At 43.5% G+C, this 10,894-nt stretch overlaps 1 protein-coding gene across 2 annotated transcripts in view; it reads right to left on the bottom strand.

Annotated features, from left to right (window-relative positions):
- The window catches only part of cdh6 (cadherin 6), a 75,612-nt gene that overhangs the window by 6,047 nt on the left and 58,671 nt on the right, over nt 1-10,894 (bottom strand). For both annotated transcript variants that reach the window (XM_080440749.1, XM_080440750.1), the window contains exons 7-10: nt 8,881-9,131; nt 6,051-6,187; nt 3,726-3,847; nt 670-787 (exon numbers count right to left, since the gene is read on the bottom strand). In XM_080440749.1, the coding sequence (XP_080296875.1) occupies nt 670-787; nt 3,726-3,847; nt 6,051-6,187; nt 8,881-9,131 (628 nt within the window). The remainder of the gene's footprint in view (nt 1-669; nt 788-3,725; nt 3,848-6,050; nt 6,188-8,880; nt 9,132-10,894) is intronic.

The raw sequence follows: 10,894 nt of genomic DNA, 5'->3' as shown, positions 1-10,894 counted from the left end.
GACATAACGAGGTAAATAAACGAGCTAATGAAACCAGGATTCGCTCGCTGGACGTTGTTTGAACTTTCGTATTGGTTGAGGACATGAAGTGTGTCTCTGTCAATCCAAAACACAACACATAAAATGAATGCAATATGAGTGAGTACTTGTGTTACTACTTGTGGGGACAATTTGAGAATTTGAGAAATAGACATGTGATTTTGGGGGGCTTTTATGCCTTTATTGATAGTAGTCTGACAGGAAATGGGGAGAGAGACAGCGTGTCGAACCCACGACACGCTGTCTGGCTACTTTGGAAATGTTTGATTTATGGTCAAAAATATATGAGTTATGCTGTGTTCACACTTGCAGATACAAAGATAAAGTCTGGCATTCATTTTCAATGGAAGCCAGCAACATGAAGATACAAAGCTACACCCGACATGTGTAGCTGCTACAAAAGGAGCCGCTAAGCTACTGGCTTCAACTTCAGATACAAAGCTACAAAGCGACAGGTATTTTGTGTGTAACGTTGTATCTAGTTGCATCTTTTCTATCATCCGGTGTGAGCGCAGCATCAGGCTTACAATTAGGAAAAGATTCCGGTTGCGAGAGAGAGAGAGAGAGTGTGTGTTTGCGTGTGCGTGTGCGTGTGTGTGTGTGTGTGTGTGTGTGCGCGCGTGTATCTACCTCCATTGTCCCGTACGGTGAAGTTACTGCGGTAGGTCCCCTCAGGAGCCAGGCTGAAGAAGAACTTGTGTCCTGTGGACGGCGTGTCTGCGTCAACGGCGCTCACTGTCTGGATACGCTGTGAAGAAAACAGCAACGACGACACTCATTAGCTGACATACTTTCATTTACATTTACGCTCAGTTAACGAAGTGAATGTTCATAATGATGCCATAGATGCTATCTTTTATGAATCAATTTCTATTCCGTTAACATTCTATAAAAGCACACTTGTATTTATGAAAAGTCTTATACAAATGTAGCAAGTTTGTCAATCTTGGATGTGCTTTGTAAATAATAATAATTGATTTGAGCAGAAATGCTGGCAATCAATGATGACAAAGCAGCTTTGTCATCGTACACGTCTAAAAGTACACTTTATGTTTTAAAGTACTAAAGTACCATTCACATATTTCTTTCAATTGGTGTTTTTTTCATTGACAGGTTACATTTCAGGTGACATTTATACACTCTGAGGATTCTACTCTGCATGCCTTGTTCTCCTTATTCTTGAGCTGTTACTTTTCCACACAGTGAATGCAAAGGGGACAAAGTCAACAAGCCTAAGGCTTGTACAAACCAAGCCGTTGTCAGGCAATCGGGCAGTTGATTAGCGTTGTATAATGTGCTGTGTCTGTGTGTATTGTGCCATTGGTGGTAGCCAGGCATTATTGGGGCCCGATCACCAGATTCAAGGGAAGGGAGAGCATTTCACTCACATTTTACCCTATGCAAACAGGAAACATTTTTTGGAGAGCAAGCACTGAGAGTGAGAAAGATAGCACCAGAGAGAGAGCGCAATTATTTCAAGGAGCGCACTCATTGATGTCTGTCCTCTTATCACTCATGATAAGAGGACAGACATTTTTATTTGTAGTGGTTGATATAGCTCCTGTCGCAAATCAAAGCTCACGGACCACCATCATAACTCTTTGCTTTCGCAGTTTAATGTCAAAGTAAATTACAGGAATGAAACTCACTTGTACAACCCTGCCCACTACAGGAGTGAACTCAAACAACTACATTCATAACAGAGACATACATTTATTTGAGAGGGGTTGGCTATAACGTATTACATTATTCATTGAGGTTTTCACCCAATATTACTTCTTGTCACGCAGGCGCAGACCAATGCCACCAGCGCCATCAGTGCCTGATGGTCAGCTGTAGTCTGCGCAGCGTGTGTTTGGATGTGAGACTTTTAACGTGAGACATCGCCACCCAACGTGATGTCTCACATGATGAGACACCGCCGATCGTCACTCAATTTGATCTCCAGACGTAGTCAAAGTTAGTCAGGACAAGACAGCGTGGTCTGTAGAGGCCTTTAGAGCTTGGCGCAGGGCTATTAGTGTCTCTCATTAAAACCAGTGGATGCCTCTAGCCAACGCACTGCAAGGTCTTGACAAGGATGTTAGTGTCTCTCATTAAAAACAGTGGATGCCGCTAGCCAGCGCAAAGCAAGGTCTTGACAAGGAGCCACGGCAATAATTATCTTGTTGACGCAGTGGATTTGAGGATTTTCTCCAGGATTGCCAATACATCCTGGCACATACACATTAACACACATACCTGCAGACTCGCACGTGCACGCATGCACACAGGCACGCACACACACACACACTCGCGCGCGCGCACCAAACAAACGCATAAACAAACACAAATACATCCAGAGCCTGGGGGGGGGGGGGTGTGTGGAGGGGACGCGCCTTGAGATCAAATAATGATGAATAACAATGACAGACAGATAAAAGGGCAGAAAGGATGAAAGGAAGAGGGGATGACAGGATGGAAGGATGGAAGGCTGATGGGGATGAGAGGAGACCAGTGGCAGCAAGCCATCTTACTGAGGAATGGCAGAACTGACACACTGTGTGTGTGTGTGTGTGTGTGTGTGTGTGTGTGTGTGTGTGTGTGTGTGTGTGTGTGTGTGGTTATGCATATTTATCCCTTAATTGATTTGTGCAGCCATTGTATACAGTACTGTACGTACAGTTCATGTGTGTGAGCCTGTGTACGTGGTTATGCACAATGATACTATATATACAGTATATATTTTTTATTGTATTAATACATTATGCATGGAATGTTGCTGAATAGAATATGTGTATTAGTTATGCACATTTGTCTAATGGTTTATTTATGCATGGTCTGTGTAGGTATATAGTATGCATGGGTATGTATACATTTATGTTCTATTGTGTAGAATGCGTACTTCAACTGAGTGTGTGTGTGTGTGTGTGTGTGTGTGTGTGTGTGTGTGTGTGTGTGTGTGTGTGTGTGTGTGTGTGTGTGTGTGACTGTGTGTGTGTGTGTGTGTGTGTGTGTGTGTGTGTGTGTGTGTGTGTGTGTGTGTGTGTGTGTGTGTGAGAGAGATTGAACGATATTCTACGTTATATTGCATGTGAAAGCCCCCATCAGCCTCTTTGAAGGACTGGTCCATCAGGGACCACAGAAGACGACAGGCTACGTAACCAGGGAGCGATCAGCTTAGCACTTTGAAGCAGTAGAGTCACAGTGCGTATGTGTAGTTACACATCAACAACTGCCATGGACCCCCAAGCAAGATAAAAGCTTTCAAGCATCGCAACGCCATGTGAGCTTGTAGATGGGCTATTTTCAAATAGCTGATGGTATATAGGGTTAAAGCCGTTAAATTGGTTTAAGTCGTTACATTTTACTATGGACCCCCTGGAACCCCTTCAACGACCCCTGGGGGTCCCTCCCCGGATCATCACTTTGCGAACCACTGTCTTAACCACTTGAACCCTAGCAACCCTATTCTGGGCATGTCATAAATAGGTGAACATTCCACGAAAATAGCAGATCTACAGGCAGATCTGAGCTTGTAGATCGGCTATTTTCAGCAAAGAGATTTGGTGGAAAGGGGACAAAAGGACAGGTTGAAGGAAACGTGGTCTACGAAGTGGCTTCACTTTTCTAAGCTCACATCAGGTTAAGCACTGCAACCTGTGGGAAATGTGCCACTGTGTGTGTGGTGAGTGTGTTCTGTTTACCTGTCCGGCCTTCGTCCTCTCACAGACAAAGGTCTCGTAGACGGTGGCGAAAGTGGGAGCATTGTCATTGATGTCCAGCAGTCGTATGTGGACGGGAACATGGCTGGTCTGTTGGTGGTTGTCTACAAAGCAGAGGGCACAAACTGATTAGTTTACATCATGAGCATTAACATTCTAACATAAATGTATGTCACTTTTAAAGTAGCATATGGTCGCTAGATAGATACATCTTTTACAGCTATAAATATTTATCACTTCCACGGTGATAAAACAGATGATGTTTTAATTGGCAACACTTAAATAATAGTCAACATCATCAGTGTTTATAAGAAACTGTAAATCAGTCTAGTTTTATGATTTTTCTTTTTTTTTAAGGAGCCATGCTCTATAGCAGGGGTGGGCAACTTTGTAGATGGTGAGGGCCACAAAATTTCCTCAATCACTCTGGGGGGCCGCATTATTTATCCCCCCCCCCCCCCCGTTGGCAAAACGGTCCGGGGGCGGTGCGCCGGTTCGGACCAAAATGCCAGGGCTGAATTTTGGTCCCAGCCCGCCCCTGTTTATCGGCACTCTCGCCAGTACCCCATTACTCAAAAAGCCCATATTAGTCACATATGTGATAAATAAGGGATATTAACTATTATTATTTGTTATAACTTTGTTTTTATTTAGCATTTAGTAATGCTTCTATCAACTTACTACAGCTGTACTGCTAAACAAAACTTCACATTCCTGAGTATGCCTTTCAGAGTATTGCTGTAACCTTGGCTTAAAAATATACAAAAATTAACACTAGAATTATAGTTAATAAGGCTTCTATTAAAATAAACGAGAGCGCGCTCTACTGGTGGACTGTTGTAATTAAAATGGTTCATGGAAAGTTGCATGTTTGGAACAGCTGAAGGCAATAGTTCACCATTTCGGATATGTTTAGATTACTTTGTTTTTCTTTGTGATTTAAAAAAAATATTTTGAAAAAAAAAAAAAAAAAAAAAAATATTTTTTTTTATTATTTTTTTATTTTGGCCTGGGGCCGCATTGAGTGACGGTGCGGGCCGCATGCGGCCCGCGGGCCGCCAGTTGCCCATCCCTGCTCTATAGAGCAGTGGTTCTCAAAAAAATGTGTGTGTGTGTGTGTGTGTGTGTGTGTGTGTGGGGGGGTCCAAATAGAGTTATAGCCTAGGGGTCCTTGAAATGTTCTACTAGTCTTTGGTCAGAGAAGATTAAGTAGCTGTGTGCTTTAACTGGCGGTGACCAGAGATGGACACACAGAGACACTTCCTCCATCTTAATCAGCACCACCCCATTGACCTCACAAAGGTCACTGAGCGCTTGACCCCACAGCTCTGCTGCTGCCACCACATCATCAACACATTCATCTTCATTCTACCACGTTGACTGTCTCTTCTTTTCTCTCATTCATTCCTTAATTAAAAATGTTCCCGTTCGTTCTGTTTCGATTCTTGTTTCTTGAGCACATATTCGGGTTTCTGTCATGTTTTCATTGCTGCTGGCTAAGCCCATTGGCGACGGAAGAAGCCAACCCATTTTCAGCTGTCGAGCGTGCTCATATTAGTGCTGCTGGCTGTTTTTAGAAATTGTATATACGAAAATTTGACTGCCTTCCCAGACTTTAGTGTCATGCCAGATTATAGATACTAAAGACCAGTCCAGGCAAGGAAAATGATGATGTACAGTAAGGTATTCCAGACTTCTGCCAAGTCCTATACTGCATGAACACATGAGCAAGGCATAACACTCCTACCCATTCACTTACTGTATAAGTGCCATGGATTACAGCTAAAGGTAGAAAATATTACATCACATCATGCTACTTATGCAAATTGGCTCTCTAAACAGTATCACACAGTATTACTCTAAATCAATGTTAAGCAACATGAACCCTATGCGCCCCTATTCTGGGCAGCTTGTAGATCTAGGCTATTTTCACTACGGTATTTGGCATACAACATAGTCTATAGCAGGGGGTTAAACCCTAAATATTTTGTCACTTGACCGTTGGCTCTGTACTTGGTCTGCTCTTTTTCCCTCTACTCCAACTCTCCAAAAATAGCCGATCTACAAGCACACAACGCCTCGCAGCGCGAGGCGTTGTGAGCTTGTAGATCTGCTATTTTCGGCTAATGTTCCCCATCACGCAAAGATTTGGCGGACCCCTGTAGTAACTCTGAGGACCCCCTAGGGGTCCCAGACCCCATGTTGAAGACCCCTGGTCTATAGGGGTTTATGTGGCTGAAAGGCAACGAGTGTAATTCCGCTGTGTGCCCCAATTTGAACTCCATTTGCAGTTATTGCTGTACTTACTATACTCTGTGGCAATGACCGATATGTTGTGCCAGGCGTTCTCCTCTCGGTCCAGAGGTCGCAGCAGGATGACCGAGCCGTTCCCGGCGTGGACGTCGAACAGGCGGTCCATGTCCGTGCGCCGGTCGATGGAGTACCTGCAACAGTGAAAGTAACACCGTGTTACTCTTACAATCTGAATATTGACTGTAAATGGAAGGCAAATCATTGGTTCGACATCAACGTCGAGTTGTAATGGAATGATTCTCTTAAAAATCAATACCAAAAAACTCAGATGGGGGTCATTCTCAGGCTCCCAAATGGGATTGGACAAATTAACACCCATCAGCAAGGTACTAGTGTTTTCTGCTATGCCAAGGCACAGATGAATCAAAGAGTGGAGGAACCATTTGAGAGATTGAATCAGGCCACTGCACAGGACTGTACGTACGCCGCCGCTTTCCATTCTGCCTCCTCTCTCTCTCTCTCTGTGCTAACCTTTTTCCAGTCTTTTCAGAACACTGTGATTTGGGCTGCAGAGATGCTTGACAAGATGTTCTCAGTGTCCATGGACTGCTTTATATCCTCCTTCATGTGACTGCTCATTGAGCTCCCTCTCCCCCTCTCTCTCTCTCTCTCTCTCTCTCTCTCTCTCTCTCTCTCTCTTTGAGGAGCCGGTAGTTGCTGAATTCACTTATTCTCGCTCACAGCACTACACAGATAAAAGCACCGAGCCTGCCTTCACTTCTCCCTTCTTACCGCGCCAATTACTGCGGAGTCAAAACAGCCCTGTGCACTGGAGAGACACGAACACGCCGCTGCTCTGGCTCCAAACGCCCGGTGTGTCAAAACGTTGGGGGTGAAACCGCTGTTCGTTTGGTTACATGTTTGTTGTCAATTATTTCATTGAAGAATGGCTACATGGCTCTGTAGCACCATTCCGAGGAAGAGAGAACAATGCTCGTTTGTAATCTTCACTAATCAAAATATACAAGTGCATATATGCAGGAACACAACCGGGTCTCTGCACACACACACACACACACACACACACACACACACACACACACACACACACACACACTCACACATTGTCTTAATTACTTTTCTATGGGCTGGAGTCTAAATGATCCTCTAAGGAGGCTTCATCATAATTAGGAAGCAGTGAACAATAAAATAATAAGTCAGTGTGACAACGTGGATAGATGGAACAGTCATGTGGACAATGAGCTAGCACAGGAATAATTGCAAAGAGGTGTTTGTGTCCCCGTCGCACACGCGTGTGTGTGTGCTCGCGCATGTGCATGTGCATGTGCGTGTGTGCGTGCGTGCGCGTGCGTGTGCGTGTCCCCTTACTCTCTTCAGTATGTGCTCCATGGTTCCATGCTTGCTTTAATTGGAATGTGTTCCCTGTCAAATTACCTGGCTGCAGTGTGACGAAATAGAGATCGACTTCCCGGCAAGCTTTTCCACCTACAGTAACGCTCATTTCCCTCTCCAAAAACATATTTTAGATCAACCACCTTTAAGCTGGCGCTCTTATTTTCGGCAAGAGTGGTGCACGATGGGTATAGTCCTTCTGGCTGATGTACATGAATGATGCATGCATGAACCAACGACAGGAACCAATAACAAAAACAGCACTACACAGCTTGTTGCAGTTAATTTAGTTTTCACTTTTTTTTCCTCTTTTTTGTTTAATAAAGGGAGACCATTTAAGCTATTATTATTTTCATTATTATTATTGTAAATTTACATTTAACCCATCCAAACTATTAAAGGAGTAGTTCACCCCAAAAATGACTTATTTTCTATCAATTCCACACCCCATGAAGCCTTGAATTCATTTTTTAGTTTTTGACGCATTCCTGAGCCAATAATTTGATGACCGGGTGTATTTCCGGTAGGAGACTCAAAGAGACTCCTTGAGTCTCCTACCGGATACCTGAGCATCTTTGATGCGTCTCCATGAATTCAATGCTTCATGGGGTGTGTAATTGATAGAAAATAAGTAATTTTTGAGGTGAACTACTCCGTTAAAACAGCAGGCAGCCACCCTGCGGTGCTCAGGGAGCAGTTAGGGGTTCGGTGTCTTTCTCAAGGACATGTAAACACGAAGCAAGGAGGAGCTGGGGGATCGAACCCGGGACTTTCCGGTTCTCAGATGGCCACGCTCTATACACTCTGCCGCCCATTAATAAAGACATTCACATCTGTTTTGTAAAGTAGGTAGCACTGTAGCTGTGAGCTGGTGTGCTTGCTTGCCAACACACAGTGCACTTAATGTTTGCAGTGATTTATCCAACTGTCCAGTATACTGTAGATTAATGTTAATTGTTAATTAACTTAGCCATTTGTAACTCAGAGAGTGTACAAATGTAAGTAAATGGACCCTTATTTCTCCTAGTGTCTGGTATGCTGTAGATTAATGTTAATTCTTAACCCTTTAAGACCGGGAACGCATCTGTGTCATTTGAGATTTCTTTGGCTATTCAAAAATAATGCTTTTTTTTTTTTTATCTTGAAATATATATATATATATATATATATATATATATATGTTTTAAACAAACATTTTTAACGTTTTTATACGTTTTTTTCAAAATAAATTTAGGATTTGGAGGACTGTCGCGCTATGAGCTTGTATATCTGCTATTTTTCAATAGCCAGAGAAATCTAAAGTGACACAGACGCTCTCCCGGATTGAATGGGTTAATTAACATAGCCATTTGTAACTCACAGAGTGTACAAATGTTACGGGTCCATTTGCTTGCATTTGTAAACTCTCAGAGTTGAACGAACTCTGTGTTTTATTATCATCAGTTTGCTCTGCAGGGAGGCTGTTGCTTACCGGACGGGGTGGCGGGCTGCGTCGGGGTCCGAGGCGCTGACAGAGCCCACGGCGGTCCCCACCGCCGCGTCCTCCTTCACCTCCATGGTGTAGCTGGCCTTGTCGAACGTGGGGGGTTCGTCCACGTCCTCCACGCCGATGCGCACCGTGGCCACGTCCTTGGAGCCCGCCGACAGGAAGCGCGCGTCCGTCTGGGCGTTCTGCACCTGGATCTCCACGGTGTAGGAGCGCTTCCTCTCGTAATCCAGAGACTTGGGTTCCAGGGAGGGAGACAATGGGAAGAAAAAAGCACTTATATTTAGTATTATTATTATTAATAATAATAATCATAATGCATTTTATTTATAATGCACTTTACATTTTTGCAAACCTCAAAGTGCGACAGGGTTTAATAACCTTGGCATAAAACAGCAAAGGCAACCAAACAACAACAAGCATGGGACTGTACTAGGCTAAAGGGTCAATTTAAAAACTAGGCCAGGGCATAGAAATTAGGGCATTAATATTATTTAGTACGCACCAAATGTCTTGTTCACGCTGCCAGTAGGCCAAGGAAGTAAATTCCAGAAATGTTTTCATATATTGTGACTATTTTTCACATTCATAACCTCATAATCTCAGATTCACCGTCTCCCACTGCCACGCCATTATTAGACCCTGTCTTGTTAGTTTCACAGTGTCTTTTGCAACAACAGCAGGAGTTATTATGGTCTAAGACTGAGTTCCAGCTAGTCCAAGGGCGGTGAGGGATTTGGTAATGATAAGGAATGCATTTTGTTGATCTAATTAAATAGTAACGCTGATTAGGTTTTCTGGTGTAAACAACACCTATGCTCATAATCCCGGGAGCTCTGGAGGCAGATCAAAGGGAAAAAAAACATAGCCCTTAACTAGTGTGTTTTAGTGCTCGGAGACAGTAAAAGGGTTAAGAGTTAAGGACCCTCATGCATAGGCAGCCACCCCCCCCCACACACACACACCTTTATATATTATCCTATATAGGCCTATATTCCCACAGGCCCGGCCATCCATGCACATATTACACATAATTAGGATGAGAAGATCATATTATTTACACAGCATGTGTGTTCTTTGTCTCGCTCCCACCTTGGATGTGTCTTTTATCAACACACTGTCTTGTATCAACACACTGTAATCAGGACGTCTGCAGATCCAATTTGCCTCAATGATGTGTGTCAAACACAAATCCATCCTCCCCTCCTACAGTCTCTTTCCAGTCTCTCTCCACTATACCGTCAAATGAAATGTCTTAAAATATATATTTTGAAAAAAGGATGAACGTGCCACAGTTAAGGCCTTTGCAGACAAGGTGCGATTTTTCACACGGAAAACAACGGACAATATAATTTTTTAAATGAACACATGGTTCTCAATGACCTCATGCACACCGGCTCCGAATTTACCGTGCGGCGATGCGATGCGGCGATGCGTTTTTTTCCAATCGAACCCAATTCGATTCATGCGTCTTTTTGCATGCGGTAAAAACTGATTGACTAATCGCACCCTGTCTGCAAAGGCCTTTAGGATTTATCTTTCAATATCAGAAAGATGTATTTGGTATCACTATTCTGATTCTATGAAGCAGCTCTGGCCTCTCACTGGTGCACTGCAGAGAGCAAGGACACATTGCCAGTCCATGGAATTGAATTGGAGACCTTCAATGTTACTGCTATATAACCTTTCTAGGTTATTAAAAAAGAAGCTGCATTCAATCTGTAAATATGCCTTATTGTAGTGTTGCACACATTGACCTTGAACTAACACGCACGCACGCACGCACACACACACACACACACACACACACACACACACACACACACACACACACACACACACACACACACACACACACACACACACACACACACACACACACACACACACACACACACACACACACACACAGTATGTGTGTCCTTTTTAGCACATTCTATAATATATCCAATACTAAATAATTCTCCCCATATGCTGCAGACTTCCCACTGCTGCTAAA

The sequence above is a fragment of the Gymnoscopelus braueri genome (genome assembly GCF_963280865.1).
Source record: "Gymnoscopelus braueri genome assembly, chromosome: 10".
In the NCBI taxonomy this organism is placed as follows: Eukaryota; Metazoa; Chordata; class Actinopteri; order Myctophiformes; family Myctophidae; genus Gymnoscopelus; species Gymnoscopelus braueri.
This window is presented reverse-complemented; position numbering and strand designations above follow the sequence as displayed.